General features: G+C 55.3%; 1 protein-coding gene across 1 annotated transcript; it reads left to right on the forward strand.

Moving 5' to 3' along the window:
• Positions 1 to 1264: 1264 nt before the first annotated feature.
• On the forward strand, positions 1265 to 21681 carry EHD1 (EH domain containing 1). Its single transcript, XM_055314995.1, has 5 exons — positions 1265 to 1827; positions 5521 to 5618; positions 16294 to 16706; positions 19133 to 19297; positions 19686 to 21681. Exons 1-5 carry the CDS (start codon positions 1424 to 1426, stop codon positions 20208 to 20210), a joined length of 1605 nt encoding a protein of 534 aa, XP_055170970.1. The 5' UTR covers positions 1265 to 1423; the 3' UTR covers positions 20211 to 21681.
• Positions 21682 to 24342: the final 2661 nt, after the last annotated feature.

The raw sequence follows: 24342 nt of genomic DNA on the forward strand, positions 1-24342 counted from the left end.
TTTCAAGTATAGGCATCTGGTCCTCTGGGCTCTCACATTTCCCAGAAGCCAGAGGTTTGGACACTAGGCCTTCAAGTTCTTAAGTGCAGTTTAGATCTAACTCCGAGGCTCCCCGCCCCCTCCTACACTTTGGTGTCCCGATACTGGTTACATAACAATCACAGTCCCCAAAGCTCTGACATCACCCACTGAAGATTCTCACCAGCCTGGACAGCCAAGGGGGTCTAAGTGTGGCTGGGAATGATGGTGGGGGAATGAGCCTAATGGAACAGCCAGGACCTGGTAAGGGGGGGGGGGGCACAGGTCAGCATAAAGGTTAACTAGTAGTGACCCTGAGAGGAAAGCAGAAGTATTTGGGTTTTTTAATTTCCCCTAAGTTCCCACAAGATTTCATTGTTGCCCCACATTCCCCCCCCTCCCCACACGGGGAATTTCCGATTTCACTTCCTCAAAACTCAAGGGGCCAGAGGGCCTCCACTTCCTTTGTACCCCCACCCACCCTCCCAGACGCAGCCTCCTCGAGAACCATCTTTTCTTCCCACGTGTCAGCTGTCACGTGTCTCCCACTGCCGCGTCCACCTCCCAGTCCCCAGCACCCGGCCTGAGGGGTCCGGCCGCCTGCGGCACCGCCAGATTTCCCCAGGGGCCGCCTTCTCCCGCCCAGTTCTTTCCCCAGTCACCACCCGGCCTGGGACGCTCTACTCCCTCGGCCTCCTCTCTCCACTACCTCGTTCCTATCTCTCCCTCTCCCGAAGCAGGTAAAGCAGAGGGGCAGGAAGGCGGATCAGGAGGTGAGGGAGAGCAGTTGGCGGGGCGAGGCCCCGGGGTTCTGAGCCGGCGGGGCAAGGACGACCGTTCGCGGGGCGACCGCGGCTGGGGCGCGCAGTCGGGGCGCGCGGTCGGGGCGCGCGGTCGGGGAGCCGTCTCGAGGGCTCCGGGAGGCACGTAGGCTCCGGGACCGCTTCGCGCGGGAGCCTCGCTTCGCGCCTTCCCAACCGCAGCGCCTCCGCGAGCCGCCCCAGCCGAGGACCGACCAAAACTGGTGCGGTTGCCCCGGCACCCGGCCGGGGGCGGGACGCGGAGCAAGCGGCGCTCGCGATATTTGGAGCCGGCCAATGGGAGGCGGGGGAGGGAAGGACGTGGCACGGGGTTCGCGGGGGAGGCTCCTGCCTCCGCTGCCCTCCCGCGGCCCCGCGCCGCTGCGGCGAGGCCGGGCCTATAAAGGCCGCACGGCGGGGCGCGCGCTCCACCCCGCAGAGGGCGCTCCGCGGGCCGTGCCGGGCGCCTGCGCAGTGCGGGCCGCTCCCCGCCCCCTTCCCTGCCGCCCCTCCGCCGGCTGGCCCGGCCCCGCCTCGGCTCCGCGCCCTCGCTCGGCTCTCAGCCGCCGCTCTGCCCCGCAGCAGCCAGCCCCGTCCCCGGCAGCATGTTCAGCTGGGTCAGCAAGGATGCCCGCCGCAAGAAGGAGCCGGAGCTCTTCCAGACGGTGGCCGAGGGGCTGCGGCAGCTGTACGCGCAGAAGCTGCTGCCGCTGGAGGAGCACTACCGCTTCCACGAGTTCCACTCGCCCGCGCTGGAGGACGCCGACTTCGATAACAAGCCCATGGTGCTCCTCGTGGGCCAGTACAGCACGGGCAAGACCACCTTCATCCGGCACCTGATCGAGCAGGACTTCCCGGGAATGCGCATCGGGCCCGAGCCCACCACCGACTCCTTCATCGCCGTCATGCACGGCCCCACCGAGGGTGTGGTGCCGGGCAACGCGCTCGTCGTCGACCCGCGGCGCCCCTTCCGCAAGCTCAACGCCTTCGGCAACGCCTTCCTCAACAGGTACCCGCCCCCGCCCCCCGCGGAGCCGAGCGGGACCCCGGGGCCGCACTCCGGTCCGGACCCTACCGCGGCCGCGGCCTGCCCCCAGCTCCCGCCGGTCCTTTGTCTCCGAGGCCCTAGCGAGCCCCTCAGCGACCGCTCCCTGGGACCAGGGCCCCTGCCGCTCCGCACAAAAAGCCCATCCGGAGGTCTCCGCCCCCTCCCCCGCTTTTATCACCTCCAGAATTTTCCAGGTTATCAGTTTAACTCCCAAACCTTCCAGCAGATCTCAACCCCGCTTCCCTCAGGACCGGGGTCAGCCTTGGGAAGGTGAGAGAGTCCTGTCTCCACCTCCTCCTAGGGTCGTCCCAGACTGGATGCACCTAATTCATTCAAACCAACCCCTTCCCCTCTCTCCTTCAAGTGCCTGCTGCCCAAGTGTCATGGAAAAATACGTGAAACTTTTAGTTATTCCCTTTGCTGCTGTGCTGTGCTTCCCCCGTGACCGCTGGTTTTGCGTGGGAAGGAGGGACAGAGAGGATCTGCTGTGGCCTGCTGTATTTGGGGCAGCCCATGAGGTCTCAGACAGAGGGAGTGTGAACACTTCTTCTTGGAGGTCAGCTCTAAAGGGTTTGTGCTCCTTTAGGGGTTGCAGGAAGCAGCCTCAGGCTGTACCACTGGGAGCCCTGGAGTGAGATCTGGGCCCTGAATCCCTCACTAGAGCCTCAGTTTCCCCAGTTTCCCCAATTAGATGGGTGAAGTCTGCCTCATGATCTGGGTCCTCCTCCCAGAGTCTAACCCTCCTGATGCTGGGAATGAAATACTTTGGCCTTCTTTCTTCTTTCCAACAATCAAGTTCACTCCTCTGGAAAGGAACTTGTCCCCACCCTTACCCCCAGCAACCAAAGGACTCCACAGATCTGCTTTTCCTGCCACCACCCCCACTCCCCATTCAAGGAGTGACTCCACATGCCTTTCAAAGTCTGTGTTGGGGGGAAGAGCCTAGGAAAGAATCCTGGACTCCTGTCTTCCAGGTCTCCACCCTGTATGATCACATTCCTTTCCAGACACTGTCCAGCTACACAGGGTGAACCAGCTTGCTCCTGATCCAAGCCAGTGGCCAGCCTGCCTCTGTGCACAAGAGCTGACTTTTAGCAGAGAAGACAGGCAGACTTGTGTCTTGTTTTGTTTTTTTGCCCCTTGGAGGCATTTAAGCCTGTCCACATGTTTGATGGCTGAGGGCATTTGTGTGTCACAGCCGGAGCTGAGTAGAGCCCTTCATGTGAGAGGCATGGCCCTCTTAGCCTTGAGCCCTCCTCTGGAGAATACCTGTGTCTGGGAATTACTGTGCTTATAGATAGGCGACTGGCCCAGACTGTCAGCTGGTGGGCGCCTTAGGATCTTGTGCACGGTTTGGCTGCTAGGCTGAGAATTCCAAACATTATTAGGTCTTGACTTTCACATAGAACTTTGGAAAACTAGAAGGAAGGGTAGCTACACTTCCTGTCCTTGGGCCTCCACTTTTGATTGTGAGAGCAGACTGTTTTTGAAAGGAGAAACGGGATGTGCCACTTGTTTCTGAAGTTGGAAACCTAAAATTTCATAGTTGGAAGGGATCAGAGACATCATCCAGGCAACCCCCATCTTGGTGGTTCAGGAAACCCCAGCTCGGAGGACTCTGCTGATTTGTCAAGCTCACTGGGGCTGCTTAATGCAGTGCTGATTGGCCTTTAAGCATCCGGTTCCCACCTGCTGCTTCTGGCCAAAGGTGCAGCTCTAGGATGCTGGGTTTGAGCTAGGCACTCTGGTGATGGTGCCACAGGATTCAAGAACCACACATTTCTTTCCTCCTTTTTTTTTTAAGTAGGCTCCACACCCAACATGGGGCTTGAACCCATGTCCCTGAGATCAAGAATCACGTGCTCTACTGACTGAGCCAGCCAGGAGCCCCTTATTTCCGTCTTGCCACTTCATCTCCAGAGGGCTCCTGATCACTAACAGCCCTGCCAAAAGGGGCCTTATCAGCTGAGGGTTGGGGGGCCATGGGTTTGCAGTGGAGCAGGGGCCCCAAGCTGTGTCAGCCTATGGAGTACACTGAGTGCTGGCTAGCTAGCTAGGGCACACAAAGGGGGCTCTTCTCTGGCTGACACAGCCTCTCCCTGCTGTTTAAAAGACCCATTGAGACATAAACTTGACTTTCTGCCCTTTTTACCCTAAGTGGCTGCTCTAAAACTAAAATCCAATGGAGCAGACCAAGGCAGGGTACAATCAGGATGTCCTAAGTGCATCTTTGAAAACTCAGTTGTGTAGCTGGCACCAGCCACTTGTCGGGTGAGATGCAGTCGGTGTATATCCTTGTTGGTGAGAGATGAAGCGTCTGTATCTGGACTGTTTGCTCCCTTGTTTCCTGCCAAGCTCCCCAGGCTCTGTGGGGCCTCTTATCTCTGTATCTTACAGATGTTCACTTACTCAGAGGTCTCCTTTACAAGGCATTTTTATGTATTGTTACTTCTCAGTCAGTTCTATTCAGATTCTTCTAGTTTGGTCTTTTCTCCGTGACCCTTCCCCAGCAGGAGCCCCAGACCTGGCATGTAGTTAATCATGGCGTGGGTGCTCTGCTGCTGGCACTGGCAAGGCCCAGGTCCAAGGTCTGCGGGTCAGCTGTTTTTGCTCTGTTGTGCTTGCAGGCAACACCTCTCACCTTGGCCATTTATCCTTAGCCTGGCCACTGGTCACTTGGGAGGTTGAGCCAAAAGGAGAACCTTATCAGCTCAGATTCCCCCCACAATTGGAAAGGCAGTTTAAGCCTGCGTCCTACAGACAAAAGGTCAGTATTTTCTTTGCTCACAATATCTTTTTCAGAGAAGTTTAAAGGAGCCTGTTCTGGGCTGTTCTAAGCTCCGTGAGAACTCAGGCACACATGGCTAAGCACTTGCTCATGAGTTGCCAGCCTCTCTGCTTCACTCGTCCTTCCTTGGTCTGCTCTGGCTTTCAGAGAATGGTGTCTGTACTTCCCCGCCCCACCAATCAGGCCATGTGTCCCCCAGCTTTTACTAGCCGCCCACCGGCAGCTGGGTGGAAGGGGTGGGCTGGTCCCAGCAGCAGGAGGAAAGCTGCTCCCCGCCTTCAGACTGGGAATTTCACCAAGTGGTTGAACATTTTAATATGGAATTCCAAGGTCCCAGTATCCCCTTTCTGTTTTCCTTCTGGAGTTGAACAGTGACCTAGGCAGGTGCAGTTTTCACTAACACATCAGCAACTTGAAAGCTGAACTCTTGAACTCTTGGGGGAAAGCTAACGTGAGGGAACTGCTGATGTAGGCCTGTTTGAGCTGCTGCTTGGATTCCTGGTCACGGAGTTCAGCTGCCGCCCCTGGGAAGAAGAGAAAACCTCCTTTAAATTCCTTGCTTCTGGGAAAGAAGGCAGAGGTGGAGAAGAGGGTATACAGAAAGCCCCACGTTGCTTCCGGAGCAGTGATAGCTGAGTCTATTTTTTTTTTTTTTAAGATTTTATGTATTTATTCATGAGAGACACAGAGAGGCAGAAACACAGGCAAAGGGAGAAATGGGTTCCCTATGGGGAGTCTGATGCAGGACTTGAACCCAGGACCCCCAGATCATGCCCTGAACTGAAGGCAGATGCTCAACCACTGAGCCACCCAGTGCCCCTGATAGCTGAGTCTTGATGTCTCTTCTGGTTCTTGCTCTTGTGCAGGTTCATGTGTGCCCAGCTGCCCAACCCGGTCCTGGACAGCATAAGCATCATCGACACTCCTGGGATCCTGTCCGGAGAGAAACAGCGCATCAGCAGAGGTAAACAGGCTCTGACACCGTACAGGGTGCCTCTGGTGTGATGTCTGTGATGTGGACCAGATGCTGCCTCTGAATCTTTCCCAGCCCAAGTGAGAACCCACTTGACATCAGACCTGGGTCCACCCTGTGCGCTGAGCCCTGATGGGACAGGAGTTGCTCTTTCTCCTTGGCTCTCTTTGTTAAGGTTACTAAGAGCTGTCCAGGGCCAGAGCACAGCCTATTTCAGGGCTCCTGTGCTTTCTGACCCCTGGAGCATGCTGGGAAAGAGGGCAGGCTTGTGAGATGGCACCCTGGGGCCGGCCGTGAGGTCACAGGAAATCACTGGGCTCCAGGTACCTCAGCCAGCATTGCCATTCTGAACGGGCCCTGGGCTCCCCTGGGGCACCCTCACCTGAGTTGGGGTTTAACAGCTTTTCTCCCTGGTATCATATAAATTCCTGGCGAGCCCAGGAGGCCTGTGAGAGAACACTTGACTCGAACAAGACAGCTAAGAGGAGAAGCTGCGGAGACGTGTTAAATGTTTAGGGGCTAGTGGAAACGTGTTTAATTTTGCTTCGGGGGTGGTGTCAGCAGCTTCCCTGGGTGCTGTGTGTAGTGGAAGGTTTTTGTGCAGAGAGTCGGTGTGCCAGGACCCTAGTTGTGTAAACTCCTGTCTCGGCTTTGCCAAGCTTTCCTGAAGATCTGGTAAAGGAGGGGCCTGAACTGGGCGATATTTCTGCCACTGTTCCTTTTGCAGATGGGTGGGGGAACCTTGGGGCCTGAATATTTTCTGGCAGGGGCATGAGGGTTGGCCAGGAGTGGAGCCTACAGCTGCAAATGTGGAAATGAAATAAGATCACACTCAGGGGTTGAGGATAAGCTGCTGGATTTGTGTATCATTAACTTGCAAATCTTTCCAGTGTTCCCTTTCCCCTTGGGCTGCCCGGCATTGGCAAGCTTTGCATTTGAAGCCAGCAGCCTGATATTTGGGGGATGTTCGTGTCTGCTGTAGCTCCAAGGGGGTGGGGCCCCTGTTCTTGGTGCTGAGAAACCTTGCTTCTCCTTTTTTCTAGGCTGTGGGCCCCTGCCAGTAACGGCTTGCATCAGAGCATCCTGAAACTGCTCTGTCTCTCGATCTGGTTTAAGCTTTTAGGTTCTGCACCCTGGTGACACTCTTGGGCGTTCAAGGAAACAGCTTTTGGACCCCTTCTAAAAAGGCAAGGGCTGGGCACCTGCCTGGCTCAGTCAAGGGAGCACGTGACTCTTGATCTCGGGGTTGTGAATTTGAGTCCTACATTGGGTGTAAAGGTGGCTTAAATCTTTAAAAAATAAAAAGGCAAGGTCTAGTTTTTCCTCTTACTGCTATTATTGTTCCAGGCTGGTCTTAAGATATGCCTAGTAAAGCATTCAAAGAAAGACATACAATGGGGAATTGATTCTCTCTTCCCTTCCTGGCCTGAGTTATCATCCTAGGTGGACTTTCTTTGAGGCTCTATAGCATTATCTTTGTAATGACCTGGAAGATTGGGTGGAGGGGCTTCTTCTCACTGGGGTTATGGGATAGAGAACTAAGTTACCCGTGGGGTAATGTGTGCAGTGCTCCCAGCCCAGAGTCAGTTGATGTGTACACATCTTCAGATAGGGACAATAGCTCACGAGGAGAGGCTTATCTTCTGTGCAGGCTGTGTTCACTTTGGCTTTCAGAGCTGGGAGTTGTGGGATTTGAGGGAAAGGGAAAGGGTTCTTGTGGGACCCCGCGATCTGGTGAAAGGGAACCCAGATGCCACCGTTTGCCACCAGTGCTGGGAGAAGTCTCCTCCCAGCTGGGAGGAGTCTTTGATCACTGAGCCTGTGTCCACAGAGTCTAGCAGGCTGACTGGTGAGGAGTGTAATGTTAATGTCTTGCTGCTTTGGGCACCTCAGCCCTGTCTGCTGGGATGTTTCCCTTCCCTGCCTCCTTTCCCAATTGGCAAACAGGTGGGCAGCGGTGTCCAGACTTGCTCTCTGCGACAGGCACCACCAAGGTGCCGTCCTGCGCTCCCCAGTCGGTGGATTGGCAGATGTAGGGTACACTTTGATTGGGGACCAGGGGAGGATGCGGCATGCAAGGCAGTCAGTCCCAGCCCTCAAGTCATCCGTGCAGTTGGCAGATACTTGGAGGAGGAGGCCAGTGAGAGGCACCAGGGCTCACCCCTGCTTGCCCATGCCCCCTCTGTCCTGGGGCAGCTGCAGAAGGCCTCCCTCACCCCATCATGGCACAAAGGAGGAGGAAGGCTTCTTCTGTGAAATAGCAAGATTAAACTGATTTCACTAGATAATTTCTCTTTCCCTCCATGACCCTAGGTGTCTTGGTTTCAAGTACTTTACCAAAACTTATCCAGTTGGGATTTGCTCTGCAATGTTTGGTGTCAGTGTTTTATCATTTTATCAAACAGAGAGAGATCATGGCACAGTACCTGTACCTCTCAAGTATGCTAGCTGTGGTCCTTAAGGGGTGACTGCTGGGTGGGTGGGGAAGGAGTGGATCTCGGCTTTGAGGCCCCACCCATCAGTGATGGGAGGCCCCATGTTGCCCTGTCCAGCAGAGGAAGTCATGGTAGGGCAGCGCGTTCCAGACTCCCTGGCTAGCGTGCCTGTCTGCTCCCTTTGCTGACAGCGTGGAAAGCAGGTGTTTCCCTCTCAGAAAGATAGGACCAATAGAAAACACGGGTCCTGGGCAAGCAGCGAGAGTTTCTGTGGTCTGCCGCCCTTGCTCTCTGGAAACAGAAGGTTCTTCAGGAGGTCACATATGTGTTAGAGTTGTTAATTACGTTTACTTCCATTTCCCACCCTATCTGCCTGGCCCCTCCTGGCTTTTTTCCCCCTTTCCCCATGGTCCCTAATGTGTGCAGGAAATTCCATCTGGAAAGATAACATAGGCCTAGAGCAGTCAGGCTATAGGCCAGGCTGTGCAACAGGCCACTGAGAATTTTTCCGGGAAGGAGATGGGGCCTCCATGGGGGTCTCCAGCTGAACTTCCCTATCATGCTAATCTGAGCAACTTTATTTTTCCTAACAGTTTGATTTATTTTTTAAAATTTTATTTATTCATGAGAGACAGAGAGGGGGCAGAAACACAGGTAGAGGGAGAAGCAGGCTCCCTCAAGGGAGCCTGATGCGAGACTGTCCCAGGATCCCAGGATCCTGACCTGAGCCAAAGGTAGACGCTCAACCACTGAGCCACCCGGGCGCCCCTAATCTGAGTAGCTTTAAAGATAAACGATCTCCTGTGTCAGCAAAGAAAGGTGCACTGTAGGGACAACATTTATTCTTGAGTGCCGTGTGAGTGACAAAGGGCATTCCAAAGGACATCCTGGACCTGGTGGGGCTGGTACCCTTGGCTCCCGGGCTGCCGCCTGCCTGCGCAGTCTCAAGCTGGAGCAGGGATCTCCCACAGCAGGTTCCCAGGAGGCACGGGCACACTCAGGTGGAAACCCCAGGCTAAGGGTCAGCGGCCTGCCCAGGGCACTCCCTGCCATGTCACTACGTGGCTGTGAGCTGGCCATACTATTGTGCCTTGGTTTTCACCATGCGAGTCATGTCAGCAGGGAAGTATTACTTAAACTTGCGTTTGGAGACTGATGCCCGGCCGGCCTTGTGCCTGGCTTTCCACAGACCGCCCGTACTGTCGCCATATGAACCGGCTCTACTTAGCTGTCACACAGCCACACCCGTGAGGACGCTGCTGCTTTCCAGATGAGGAGGCCAAGGCTTGGGAAGGTTGAGTAGTTTGTGCAAGGCCTCGCAGACTAGTGTGTGTCTGTAGGCCTGGCAGGAGCTGTGCATATGCCACCCCGTGCTGAGAGGGATGCTCCCGCTTGAAGGAGTGTGGGGGGCGGGGGTGCAGATCGGGCAAGTCTTTGACCCTGTTTGGTGGACTGTGCAGGGTTTCTGAGCTCTCCTGACAGGCGCAGGGACCACTTCTGGCTTCTCTCCCCGCGTAAAATCAGACTCGGAACCAGAAATGGACCTGAGGTCCAGGGCTTGACCATGCTGGCATCTCTGCCTTGAGCAGAAATTGGCCCCCAGACCCCTTGGGGATGGGTACTAGGACCCCTGGCCCTAGTTGGCTGGTTCCCTAGCTTCTCACTTGCCCTCCTGCTGACTGTCCCTGGTTCCCAGGCCCCATTTAAGCCTGGAAGCCACCTCAGGAGGTAAGGCAGGGCCTTCCAGGTCCAGACTTGGGGTCCTCTAACTCCGAGGAGGGCCTGCACTGTGGACAGCCCTCCCTGCCTACCAACCATTGTGCTGACTACCTCCTGAGATGCCCCCAAGCATTTTCTGCAGCCCGTAGAATGCCCCATGAGGTTGCCTGCCAGCCTTGGGTCAGGCCAAGGGCTACATCCCTCCTGGATTCTTCGTGCCCTCGGTACAGATGATGACAGAAGCTTCAGGCCCCAGCGCACTACTTTGGGAGCTGGGGACCCCAGGGAGTTATTGCATCCTGTGTGTTTACCCCTTGCCCTGTTACCTAGTGCTCAGTTGCATGTTCAGCACATGTCAGCTAATTCTAGATAACACCAAAAAATCCAGGGATTCCCAGACTTTGATTAGAAAGACCTTTTTCTGACTAACATGCCAAAGAGGCCAGAGGCTAGGGAAGCACTGACTCAGCTGGAGTTTCCCTTCTCAGGGCCCCGGGCTGCCTCCAAGCCTGCCTCTCACCACCGCACCCCCTGCCATTCCCCGCCCCCTGTTCTGGTCCCCTGGACAGCTTTTGGCCGGAGCCTTTGGTGGGAAGGGTGCAGCTCTGCCTAAGGGCGTGGGCCACCACCCACGGAGGAGCCATACCAGTCTGTGCCGGGGCTCAGCACCTGTTGGATCGAAGGCTGCGAGCCGGCAGGCGGCCCCGTAGTAGCTGGTGCGAGCGCCTGCAGACATTCCATTTATATCTGGTGAGATGAGGCATTCTTCGAGCATTAGAAGTGGTCAGCGCCCACACACCCCTGAGAATCTGAGCTGCTTGAGCCCAAAATACAGTTACTGTGTGTAAATAACAGCAAACATTTACCAAGTGCTTACAGTGTTCCAGGCGCTCCCTCGCTGCCCACAGCAGCTAGACAGTCACACCTTCACATTATAGACAAAGAAACGAGGCTCAGAGAGAGGCCATGGTGCTGGGGTCACTTGACTGGTTGCCAAGGAAGGGGCTCCAGAGCCCGATGTCAGCCTGATGTCAGAGTCCACCTGTCTTCCCCTGCCCTTTGCCCATTTACTGGTCAGATTTGTAGAGGTTTTCACCCTCATTAGGTGCATAGCTCTGTGAAGCGGTCATGTAACCATCGCCACCACCATCAAGATCTAGTCTTTCCATTCAGCCCAGAAAGTTCCCTGCTCCCCTTTGCGGTCTCCTCTGGTCCCTGGCAACCACTGAGCTGGTACTTATCCCTAAGTTTTGCCTTTTCCAGAAGGTCCTATATGGGTCTTCCATGCCTATCCTCCTCCACTTAGCATGTGCTTTGCGGGTCATCATGTGTGGGAGAGCATTGATCCATTGTTCCCTTTTGTTGCTCTCATTCTTCCCGTCACGAGTCTGCGCTCTCATTTCTTACCCTTCACCTGCTGAAGAGCCCTTGGGTTTCCAGTTTGGAGCGATTTTGAGTAAAGCTCCTACAAATATTGGGTATAGGGTGGATTTCAGTTTCTGAATTTCTCTTGGCATCAACCTAGGCATCAGGAGGCCCCCTGTCTCCTCGCTGTTGGGTGACCCCAGCAGAGTCCTTTCCTGAAGAGCGTGCCCCGGGAGAAAGCTCGCCAACCATGGGGGTCCTCTCCGTGCTCCTTAACCTTCGTCTTGGGGTCCTGTGCCCCCCCCCCCGGGCCCAGCACCCGTTGGAAATGTGTGTGGTAGGGGCTACAGCAAGAAATACCGAGGCCCACGCAGCTTGAATGGCAGGAAGTGAAAGTCGATTGCAGACAAACCCTGTATTGTTGATGTTCTAGAAACTTGGAATGTATGAAAGCAGCTTTTCCCTCAGCCACTGGAACTACCTGTGTTTGGAGGGTGCCAGGATTGGCGAGGACCTGTCATAACTTCCCCTCTTCCCACCTTTGTGCCTGTGGTGGGGAGCGGGACTCTTGTTGGAGGACAGACCCGGTGAGGAGGCCAGCAGGTGCTCCCGAGAGCAGGAGGGGCCCAAGGAGGCGTGGTGGGAATGGACTGGAGACGGGAAGCACGTTTGGACCCCCTGTCCACATCTCCCTGTGTGCTTATGTCCCCAAGTCTGAGCCCAGCCCTCAGCCTGGTATAATGTTTCCAAAGTTCCAGAACTCTTTCTATGTGAGAGCTTGTCCCTTGTCAGAGATGGCACCGGCTCTTCCTTACACTGTGGGGTTGGCCTTCTCTTTCCAGCGAAGCCCCCTTGGACTGTGTTGTCCAAGGGACACAGGTGTCAGCGCCCTAACTCCTGTCTGCACCCAAGGCAGATGAAGCTACAGCAGGTCCTGTCTCCACTGGTGAGGATGTAGTTTGCTCTTTTACCAGGCGTACCAGGAACTCCTGCTTTGCAGAATTGCTGTGCATTAAGCCCTGTCTGATGCCCAGTGCAGGGGCCAAACGTATCCTGTCACTGAGGCTGACATCTAGCATGTCCCGAAGCCTGGAGGCTCACTGCCTTGGGCAGTGCTGCGAGTGGGAGCCCTGGCTGGCACACTTGTCCATGTACTTGTCACCTGCTCCCCTGGTGGCTACAGCCACCCTGCTGATTGCATGGACTTGATTGATGTTTTGGTGCTGCTGCTGTGAGTCCGGCCCTTGGTTCCTTTCGAGACACCATCACGGGCCAAGTGACAGTTTGGTGGACAGATGTGTGCTGGGTGGGCCTGGAGGTGGCTGCAGCCACATGGTTGTGTGTGGTCATACACCTGTGATGACATCACACACGCCTGTGTATTATGACCTTTTTCATGACCCGTGGACATACTTGGCCAGCCATCATGTCTCCCTCACTGAAAGTGTGAGCATTTTTCATAATAAACAGGAAATTTCATTCACCTGCAAAAAAAAAAAAATGGACTGAGCTCTCTTGGCTCCAACTGGAGATGTTGGCAGGTAACTGGGATGCAGGTGGGGCAGGAGGGGCCACTTGGGGTCCTCCACTCTGCCTGTAGTGACTCTGGTGCCACGATTCAGAAGCAACTCCTCCCCCTCTTCTGTTTGTTCTTCCTGGAGTCATCTTGGGCCCCCTCCATTGGGGAGGGGGTATGAGGCCACATTGGGTAGAGTCTGGGGGGTGAGCTCAGCTCCCTGTGCGCCCTCCTGACTCCCAGGCCAAAGCTAACTTGGGCTGGAGCCCAGTCCGTCAGGGCGCCCCCATTCCTAGTACCTCGCCTCTGGCACTGCTGCCTTCCCAGCTATGTGAATTTGTGGTCATTCAGCTTGTGGCGGTCTGAGGACGAGCAGCTTGACCAGGGGAGGAATGGGGCCTCATATTTGCTGAGAGGGAGCCGTCATTCAGTCCTGAGTCATTGCTTTTCCAGCACTGACCTGCCGCTCCCAGAATCAGCCATAAAAGGCGCTGGCCGTGCAGCCCAGGCAGGCACTGCAGCCTCCTTGGCCGCTTCCTTCGCCAGCCCCTCTGCCTTCCTGTTCTTGTTTTCTGCTGGTGGCATGCCGTCCCGTGGCTCTTGGAGCCAGCTGCATAGTGTCCAGGGACTGTGGGGACCCTGTCCTCTGGACCCGGCAACCTGTGATATGGGCTGGCTGCTGGCACAGGGGTGACCATGCCTTCCCACACTCTCTGAGCACAGAGAATCAGGTGGTCTGGCTGATTCTGACCATCGGCATGGGCCTCAGGAAAGTTGGTGGCTGCCCTGCTCAGGCTCAAGTTCACATTCATGGGGGCTTTATTGCCCTCCCCTTCACCCTGTTAGAAAGTCCGGCCTTTCAAGGGGCTGCTTCTGATCAGAATGCTCCGTTTGCCTGGGTTGCTGTGGCAGGAACAGGCTGCATGTTGCTGCCATCCCGAGGCTGCTGCGCTAAGTCAACAGAAACAGTGAATTGGGGGTTTTCCTTTCAATGTCTTACCCCAATGACGAAAGCTGGCCTCTAGCCTCAGAACCAGGCTAGACTTTTGTCACTGTTCCTGACCAGTAATGCTGTCCTAGGCCAGTTAGCCCCTCCTGCCGTGGGTGCTAGGAGCCTGCTGTGGTGCCTGATCTAACCCTCCCCATGGTCATAGGAGGAAGAATTGTTATTTGAATTTTACCGAAGTAGAAATTAGAACTCAGAAGTTAAGAACTTCAGATCGCAGTCAGTAGCCAGTGCCTGGAATTGACTCCAGAGCTGTCTTGTTTAAGAGCCTGTGTTTTTTCTGAGCGCTGAAGTGTGGGGAGAAGCTTGGAATGCTGTGCATTCGGGTACACAGACAGCTCTGAAGCACTTAAACCTGGGGGGCTTTATCCAGAAGGTTTATCCAGCCCAGCAGACCTTCACCCCCTAGACATGCCCCAGTGTTGACTGTTGGTCTTAAAGCCCTTGTGAGTGAGAGGGGCCTAGTTCTGGCCCAAGTGGAAGCAGCCTCTCAGGGACTCTCCTGTGGACTTGTCTTCAGTCTGGGAGGCTTGGCAGGACCAGGAGCAGCTGAATACCACTCTGATGACCAACTCAGCAGGTTCCTCACCGGCAGGGTGGGGAGGGCTGCCCTCCCTCCTCACAGCACTGTGGTCGCTCTGTTCTTTTATTTGTTCTCTCCTTCTACGTGCTACTTTCCTGTAACCTGCGGTCTAGAGAGTATGTCTCCATCCCAGTTTGGTCAGGAGTAGTGGCGTGTTTTGTGAAGGATGTGAGCTAGAAGCAGGCTGTCAGGGGGAGGAGGTTGGTCTGGTCCCGTTTCTGGGCAGCGTCTCTGGGCTCTTCTCTATAGGAGCAGCTTCTCTGGCTTACTTTCAGGAGCCTGACTGCATTCTGGGATGAATTTGTGCTGGTTAAGAGGGCTGGCCTATGCTTGAGGTGGCCTGTGGGTAGTGGGTGAAGAACGAGGAGGAGCCCAAGGACGAGGAGGCTTGCCCAGAATTACCCAGAGAGGAAATGGCAGCTCAGGGCCTTTGAACCAAGCTTCCCTAAGACTCTCAGGCTGTGGCCATCACATGATCTTCCTATCTCTCCTCATCTTTTATTCCTAAAAGGTTAGAAATAGAACCATCACTTCTTCTGGAGGCAGTGGTAAGAAGTAGAAACATTTTAAGAGTTGTGATTGTAAAACAGGATACAAACTAAACTGCTGTTAGAGAGACCCAAAAATCCATGGGCTTAAATCAGTTACATGGAAAATAACAGTCCAAGGCCATCTCTGAACTCAAGGTGGTTGCTCCAGTTCCTACCATCACATCTGCATTCCATTCTTCAGGAAGGGAGAAAAGCAAAGGGCACATAAACGTCTTTTGTTCATCTGCTGCAGGAGAGGCTAGGGAATGTGGTCTTAAAAGGAGGGGCCCTGAATTCAGCTGGAACTAGGCTGTTCTGTTATTAAAGGAAGAGCTCCAGTTAGCAGTCTCTGCTATAGTTGGCCACGTCCACTAAAAAGGGCTTCCAGAGGATGGTGGGAAACAGCATAGAAGCATTTAAGACCTAGAGAGGGGAAGTGGTGTGTCACACTTTGTAGGCTTGTCATAGGGCAGGGGCCAGCAAAGTTTCAGAAGGGTCAAAGTTAATATCTTTGGCCTGGGAGGCCTGTGGTGTGTGTCACAACAACTGGACTCTGCTATCGTAGACAAGAGCAGCTGAACAGAGGAGTGTGGCTCTGTTCCAATAAAACTAATTTATGGGGGCACCTGGGTGGCTCAGTGGTTGAGCATCTGCCTTTGGCTCGGGTTGTAGTCCTGGGATCGAGTCCCACATCCAGCTTCCTGCTCAGCAGGGGGCCTGCTTCTCCCTCTGCCTGTGTCTCTCATGAATAAATAAATAAAATCTTTAAAAAAAGAAAAAACACACACACAAAAAAAACAACTTATTTACAGAACAGGTGATGGGCCAGCTGCAGTTGGCCAGCCCCTGTTGTGGAGAATAAATGAGGTTCCTGGAGAATGGGAGCCCAGCACAAGCACCCCACGAGTAGCAGCTGCAGGTGTTATGGCTGTTCCTTACTGTCCTTGTCATGTAAGGACATCCAGCCAGCAGGTGGCAGACCCCAAGTCTCTGTCCTTCTCGCCACACGGTGCCGAGCCTCACTGCTGCGTTCTCCTCTTCACTCTTGACCTGGTCTGAGCTACTTTAGGGCTCAGACTTTGTGACAACTTTTATTTTTTCCTTTCTAAGATTTTATTTATTTGAGAGAGAGTGAGTGAGCACAGCGGGGGCAGGACCAGGGGATGGAACAAGCAGACTCCCCGCTCAGCAGGGAGCCCCATGTGGGGCTCCATCCCAGGACCCTGGGATCATGACCCAAGCCACAAGGCAGACACTCAACTGACTGAGCCACCCAGGTGCCCCTGGGCTTTGTGACTTCTTTTGCATTATTTATCTGTGGCACACCTCTCCTTGCCAGGTGCTGTATGTGCTAGGGTACCGAGTGGGCACAGAAACGGGAGCAGGAGGGTGCTGTGCTGGCCCCTTGAGTATGTGGTGGAAATTTAAATAAATAGCAACTTGAGTCCAGGAAGAGAACCATCAGAGCTGCCTGGCCATGGTGCCCCTGAGCTCACCCTGCTCTTCCCGTAGGTTACGACTTCGCAGCTGTCCTGGAGTGGTTTGCTGAGCGGGTTGACCGCATCATTCTGCTCTTTGACGCCCACAAGCTGGACATCTCTGACGAGTTCTCCGAGGTCATCAAGGCCCTCAAGAACCATGAGGACAAGATCCGCGTGGTGCTGAACAAAGCCGACCAGATTGAGACCCAGCAGCTGATGCGGGTCTACGGGGCTCTCATGTGGTCCCTGGGGAAGATCATCAACACCCCCGAGGTTGTCAGAGTATACATCGGCTCCTTCTGGTCCCACCCACTCCTCATCCCTGACAATCGCAAGCTCTTTGAGGCGGAGGAACAGGACCTCTTTAAAGACATCCAGTCGCTGCCCCGAAATGCTGCCCTCAGGAAGCTCAATGACCTGATCAAGCGGGCACGGCTGGCCAAGGTAGACTAGGAGTGGGGGGCTGGGCCCACTGCTGGGTGGGGCCCAAGGGGATCCAGGACTGGCACTTGGGGCTCTAGGATTGGTCTGCTTTGGCTTTTGGGGTGCCCAAGACCCATTCCCACAGCTACACCTGTGTGTGCTGTGTCTGAACGAGTCCTCTCTGCACCAATGGGTGTAGCCCTTGATTCTCAGCTGAGTCTTCTTGATGCACGCAGACATTCAGCGGGAAGGTAGCGCTGTGCCCAGGGGCAGCCTGAAAAGTGGGGTGCAGGCGGGGGTGCAACTCCAGTCCTCACCTCCCAGGCCTGTTGAGCCCTCAGCCTGTGCTGGGGACACAGTGGGGACTGACACACACAGTCTCTGCCCTTCCAGCACACATTGGTGGCAACGGGAAAGTGAACACGTAAAGAAAAACCAAGCTTGGTTTATTTGTCCTGTCATGGTATGCCATAGAAGCCGGCAACTGGCGGGCCTCAGGTGGGTGACGCTGCATAAGCCAGCACAGGAGGGAGCTAGTGGAGAGATGGGGCACAAGAACCCTGGGTGGCCTGTGCCCCCAAGGGTCTTGTAAACCATCTCCGCCCCTCTGTGAAAGCACAGGACCTGCTGGCACCTGCTGGGTGGCATCTGAATTGCTCAAGAGCTTGGAATCTTAGTGCCTGGCCAAGTACTGCGGTGAGACCCTGGTGTGGCTAGGGCTGGGAAAGAAGGTTGATGGCACCAGTGGGCCCCTCAGACACGAACATGTGCTCTGATCTAGCACCGTAGCACATCATAAGCCCACCTGGATAAGTCTGTAGGCCGCATCAGTGCACACATGAGAATCATGGATCCTTGGGCTCAGAGCTCAGCTTCAGCCCAGGCCCCATCAGTGATGGTTGTTAGCTGGGACCCTGTAACCCTGTGCATCACCACTTCGCTGATGAAATGGCCACAGAGGATGGGGGTATTTACACCTGCCTGTGGCTTGTGGAGGAGTAAGAACATGTTCTCTGGGTGTGAGGGCTTCGGCGAAGGCAGTCCGGGGAGGTCCAAAGAGGAGCCCCACAGGCCATGCTTCTGCTTCCAGGGAAACAGCCCTGGATGTAGCTCACAGCTTTTGAGAGTCTGCTGTAGGCCAGACATAGTGGTTCAGGTTCCCCGCACTATCTTGCGGTGTGAAGTCGAGTAGCATTTTGGTGCTCAGTCTTGAGTAAAAAGAACTGACCTTTCATCTTCTCCACACTGGTTACCCGGAGTGCTCAAGGACCATATTGGAGCATGCTAGAAGTGTAGGTTCCCTGCCCTACCCTCCACTACTAAACCATCTGCATTTGAACACCATCCCCTGGTAATCAGTATGCACAGTTCAGTTGCAGAATCCTGCTCTGGGGGATCCAGGGCTACACGGTTTCCCACATTCTCACTTCTGGAGCCTTCCCAGTGAGTGGAGCTGGTTTTAAGAAAGAAACCCATGAGGAAACCTGCATAACTGGCTCCTGGTCTTTCCCATTTCCAGGCTGCAGGGAAGGGCAGCTCTACTTTCTCTTTGAACAGCCTCCCATTGCCAGGGCCGCCTGTGCTCTCGTACAGCCTCCTTTGAGGACCGAACAAAGGATAGGCTCTTCAGCAACAGAAATGGTGTGTAGTTGCTGGGCCTGCATGCACACTGAGTCACCATGCCTGGAAAACCCCAGGGCCTCCGATCTCATCCCGCACCTGCGGTTTCCAGACTGTTTCCTTTTCCTGGAGTGAGTGGCTCTCTGTGCCAACTTGCACAGGCCCTTGATAGGCAGTGTGGTGACTGCCACTTTCTCACACAGCCCTGCTTACCTCGGGCAGTTCTCAGCCAGGCTCCCAGCCTGTGGCAGACAGGGTCAGGCCGGTGGAGGGGTTTTGATGGGGTAGAGCTTGGCAGCCTGGGAGAGGAGGGTGAGGCTGGCTCAGTGACCTGATCAAGGGCTGGCCGCAGCCCTTCACGCCTGGATGTTTCTCGGAAGGCGGAGGGATCTGAGGGCCCATGCCCTCGGAGGGTTTCCAGCGTCACTGGCCTGCTGTAGGGAAATGAAGGATGTGCCGCCCTCAGTTGGCAAACATCTAAGTAAGGTATTGAGCTTAGATAAACTTCAAAACATCTAGGAAAAGCTTTATGTGGTTTTCCTAATCCTTACTCATTCTGAGCCAGCAGGGTGATAAATGGAGCATAATATGGGCCGTATTGGAGTTTTGTGAACTTGACAGCAGCCACTGCTATGCGTGTGTGGGACATCGGGGCCCTACCTGGCTCTGGACAGTGTGCTCCACATCTCTGCTGCATGGAGGGGGAACTGGGGGTATGCCCAGCACCGCGGAAGACAAGAGCCCTGGATGGCTTCGGGCAGCCCCCAGTTTCTGGAGTGTCCTGGGAGCGCCTGACGACCTGACATCTGCCCTTTCCTGTCTTCTAGGTCCACGCCTACATCATCAGTTCCCTCAAGAAGGAGATGCCCAATGTCTTTGGTAAAGAGAGCAAAAAGAAGGAGCTGGTGAACAACTTGGGAGAGATCTATCAGAAGATAGAGCGGGAGCACCAGATCTCCCCCGGGGACTTCCCAAGCCTCCGCAAGATGCAGGTATGGCCATCCCGCACACCCTCCTTTGGGCGGGGCCTCCCCAATGGGAGCCCCTGAGTTAGTCAGCAGCACCCTACCCGAATGGAAGAAGGTGACACTGCAGAGGGGAATGCAGTGACTCACTCTAAGCAGTGGGGAAGGGGTGGGGCGCCTGGCCTTCCAGCAGATCCACCGCCACCCCCAAGCCCTTCGGGGAAGGTATTCTTGTCACCTCTACTTCACAGACTAGGAAGCCAAGGCCGAGGGAGAAGTTAGGTCACCTGAGTGGTTGGGTGGTTGGGCCTGTGACCTGGCACCAGTTCTTTTGCTTGGGAACCCCAGCTCCACCCACTCAGCCTGGAGTCCCCAAGGGACCTGACCGACCCATCCCCTCCCCTGCCTGCTACAGGAACTCCTGCAGACTCAGGACTTCAGCAAGTTCCAGGCCTTGAAGCCCAAGCTGCTAGACACAGTGGATGACATGCTGGCCAATGACATTGCCCGGCTGATGGTGATGGTTCGCCAGGAGGAGTCCTTGATGCCCTCCCAGGCTGTGAAGGGCGGTGCCTTCGACGGCACCATGAACGGGCCCTTTGGGCACGGCTACGGCGAAGGGGCCGGCGAGGGCATTGATGACGTAGAATGGGTAGTGGGTAAGGACAAGCCCACCTACGACGAGATCTTCTACACACTATCGCCTGTCAATGGTAAGATCACGGGCGCCAATGCCAAAAAGGAGATGGTGAAATCCAAGCTGCCCAACACGGTACTGGGGAAGATCTGGAAGCTGGCCGACGTGGACAAGGATGGGCTGCTGGATGATGAGGAGTTTGCCCTAGCCAACCACCTCATCAAAGTCAAGCTAGAGGGCCATGAGCTGCCTGCCGACCTGCCCCCACACCTGATCCCCCCCTCCAAGCGGAGGCATGAGTGAGCGTAGCACCCCCGCCCAGCAGGGCTGCTGTGGGGAGGGGAAGGGCCATAAAGACTGAGCCATGATTCTGCAGCTCTTGCAAAGAAAAACCACCATCTTTCTTTTCAGGCTGTTCCTGGGCCCAGCAGGGAGGCGGGTAATAGTCGTATGTGAATGATGGAATTTTGTGCACAAGAACTATGGATATTTTTAATATATAACGTTAGAGGCAGTATTCTTTCGTGCCTCCTCCGTCTGACAGCCCCATGCACACGAGCCCCTGTCCTGCCCTGTTCTCCTCTGCTGTACAGCAGCGCCTCCCATGGCTCACTGACCTCCCTATCCTGGCAGCTGCGGGGGCCCCAGGGCCCTGTGTAGACAGGAACCCCAGGATTCCAGTTCATTTCTGAATTTGACTGCTACTTTGCTGGGCCAGTGGCTCCTGCCCTGTCCAGCTCTGCCCTCTCCCCCTGCTCCTGGATTGACTTGGTTCTGGTGCCTTCTTCCCTTGCCCTGCCATGCACAGGCCTTGCTCTTTGTTCCTATCCACCCCCCGCCCCCAGCTTGACTACCCCAACTACCTTTATGAGGTCCAGGGGATGAGCAGGGATGCGAGAACATTTCCCAGAAAAACATAAGCTAGCTGTGTTCTGTAAAGTGACACCTTCCGTACTTGATGGAATTTTCAGTAACTGCCCAACCACTTGTTCAGAAGCTGTGATTTCTGTCTCCTTTCCCACAGTCCAGCTAGGGGCAGCTCCACCCAGGGGCCATTGGATGTGCAGAGTACACCATTGGGAACCCCAGAGTTTGTGTTTCCTGGTTTTCCCTTTCACTTTCCCGGAACATTCTGGTTTGCCTCCTCCCCCCACCTTGGCTGGGTGGTGGGCCCTCACGGACCTGGCAGGCTCGGTGCTCCAACCTAGGCCTAGTGTCCAGACAGCAGAGACCAGGGACAGCCCAACCCCTTCCCCCCTCCTGTGACCATTCATTTCCCATGGAAGCTCTGTCCTCCCTCCTCCCATCAAGCAAAGGAGGGCAGCGTATGTCTTGGATCTCCTGAAAATGACCTCCTTCCAGGCTGAGCATCCAGGCTGCCTCGTCAGCTTTGCTGTGGCCAGGTTGTCCCAGCACACCCAGAGGGCCTGGATGCACTTGCTGGTTCCTCCCGGGCCCCTGGTGGGGGAGCAAGCTTCGCACCAGGCACTCCCAGGGTAGGTCTCAGGGACTTCTCCATCTGACCCCTTCTGGCCCCCACCGAGCCCTTCAGTGCTGCTCTCTGGGCCTCCACTGGGTCTGACTCCCTGGCACTGGCCTCTGTACCTGCAGCTGGCTTTGGCCCACCACTGTGCAGCGTTAGGCGAGGATGGAGGCAGCCTCCTGGTCGGGAAGTCACTGCAAGGTGCTGTGGCTCATCTGCACTTGGCTTTGGGAAGAAAGGGCAACTGAAGACAACTTTCTTTCTTGCATTAAAAAAAAAAAGTTTAATTGTGCCAAAGCTGGCTTTTGGTGCTTAGTTGTGTCTTCCAGGGCCTGCACCACACAGTGCCTACTGGGACGCTGGCGGAGCATCTGGAGTGCCAAGATGCCAGCAGAGACAGATTGGCAGGCCCGCAGGGGGGTGAGGGCTAGTCCTTACCCGCCATGCTCAGCCCAGCAGCAGCTGCTGCCTCCTATTAAAGTGAGGCCTGCGGTGGGGCTGACACACACACACTCCCATCCCCCACCCCGTCTTTGCTTAGGAGCGGGCTGAGCGGGAGTATTTTATTTGTGGGGGGAGATTGAGGTAGAGAAATCAGGAGAACTTCTGGTGACTGAGGATGAGGCTGGTCCCCCAGGGTCTTGGGAAGAAGGTACTCTCTGCCTTCTGTGACCTTCACAGCTTCTCCAACCTGGGCCCCTCCCCGGCCTCAGACATGGGGACGTCATGGGGCCCTCGGCACTGGGAGGGGTCCAGTAGACAAGGGTTTATTGTGTGTGTTCCCTGCTAGCCCCAGGGTGGCTTGGAGACAGTGCGGCAGGCCCTCTGAAGACAGACCAAGCGGACATACCAGCGACAACAATTATGAAAATTATGAAGGGTGGGGCCAGCCGGTGCCAGATAGGGGGCCTGTTGGTACCAGCGGAGGGAGGGGTGAACACTTGAGGTGCAGTCAGGGTAGAGACTGTTCCAGGCCGGCACATTTGTGATGGTAGGCAGGACGCACACAAGTGCCCACAGGTTTTCAGGGCCAGGTCATGTGCCACAGCTCATGTGACAAGCGTCCGGTCTGCTGGCCAGTAGCTGAGCTAGTGGGGGGTTCACCAGCCTTCCCGTTACCACTCAGAAGGTTTGTCTTGACCATTGAGACCTAGAGGTCACTTTTTCCCCATTTCACAGCTGGGAACCAGAGACTCCACAGAACTGGGAAAGCCAGTGAGACGTGACACTCAAACCCAATCCACCTGACTCAAGCATGAGCTCTTGCAAGTAGCCTTATTTTATTTTACGATTTCTTTGAAAGAGAGAACGAGAGAGAGAGAGCATGCACATGAGCCAGGGAGAGAAGCAGAGGGAGAGGAAGAAGGAGAAGCAGATTCCCCACTGAGCAGGGAGCCCACTGGGCTCAATCCCAGGACCCTGGGATCATGATCTGAGCTGACTGAGCCACCCAGGCACCCCTGCAAGTAGCCTTTAAAAAGGAAAAGCGAGGGATCCCTGGGTGGCTCAGTGGTTTAGCGCCTGCCTTTGGCCCAGGGCGCAATCCTGGAGTCCCAGGATCGAGTCCCACATTGGGCTCCCGGCATGGAGCCTGCTTCTCCCTCCTCCTGTGTCTCTGCCTCTTTCTCTCTTTCTCATAAATAAATAAATAAATAGATAAATAAATCTTTAAAAAAGAAAAGAAAAGCTTGCAGCTCTCTGTGCCCCAAAGTCTGCTCTGAAGACTCAGATTTGAGAACCCCACACTGAAGGTCCAGTGCAGTCACTCCAGCCGAGGGCCTTCAAGACATGGGGCAGCCCTCCGTTTCCAGGGGTCACCCAAGAGGTGGAGTGCACTTGTTTCAAGCTGTTAGGGAATAAACAGAACTTTATTTATTTATTTTTTTTATGATAGTCACACAGAGAGAGAGAGAGAGAGAGAGAGAGGCAGAGACACACAGGCAGAGAGAGAAGCAGGCTCCATGCACTGGGAGCCCGACGTGGGATTTGATCCCGGGTCTCCAGGATCGCGCGCCCTGGGCCAAAGGCAGGCGCCAAACCGCTGCGCCACCCAGGGATCCCTAAACAGAACTTTAAAACAGTTCTTCCAGAATGTGGGTGAGAGGCGCTGCTGGCTGGCTCTGCCCTTTGCAGGCTCTCCAAGGGCCTGCATTCAGCACGGGGTGCTTCCCCAGGAATTGGCTGTGCCTCTAAAGCTTGAGGGAGAGGCCCTCAGCAGGTGTCTGCCCCCTGCTGCTTCAGAGCTCAGGTCCCCGGTCTGGGTCTGTGTTTTACAGTTGGGGGCGGTGAGGGGCTGCTCTTCTCCCAGGCTGAGGTTTAGGCATGGCCACTCTCCTGAGGACCAGTCCCTCATCCCTTCCCCCTCCCCCACTCCAGGATCCTGGGCAGAAGACCTCCCCTTTAGAGATTAGTCTGCAACACAGGGGGGCTGTTGCCACCCAGTCCCCACAGCTCCTGGAATAAGATGCATCTGGGGTCGTCATCTACCCACATGGCACCTCAGAGTCCAGCACCCAGGAGGCACTGGGGCCTACCCACTGACTAGGCCCCACTCAGCAGTTCTGTTTTATATATTGACATCCTGTGAGAACACCTCAGAATGAACATTCCTCCTAGGCTTAGTAAACAAAAAAGTAAACCATGAATCCAACCCAGTGTCCTGTTCTTATCTCAAGTGGGCTGGTCTTAGGATTTGCCCAAAGCCACCAGGTTGTGATAGGATTAGGACACCAAGCCACCACTCCTGCCCCTCCTCATTCAAAACACCACAGCTGAGAAAGTGCACAGAAGGCAGGCCTTAGGCCAGACAGGCAGGAGTTAGAATCCCAGCTCTGCCACTTGCTGGGACTCTGCCCCTCCCTCCTGGAGACTGTTTCCTCATGCATTAGATGCAGTGACCCCAGCTTCACAGAGGCTGGGCCCCTGGGGTGCCCAGCTTGAGTGGCCCATGTG

This window comes from Nyctereutes procyonoides, unplaced genomic scaffold, assembly GCF_905146905.1.
Source record: "Nyctereutes procyonoides isolate TBG_1078 unplaced genomic scaffold, NYPRO_anot_genome, whole genome shotgun sequence".
NCBI lineage: Eukaryota > Metazoa > Chordata > Mammalia > Carnivora > Canidae > Nyctereutes > Nyctereutes procyonoides.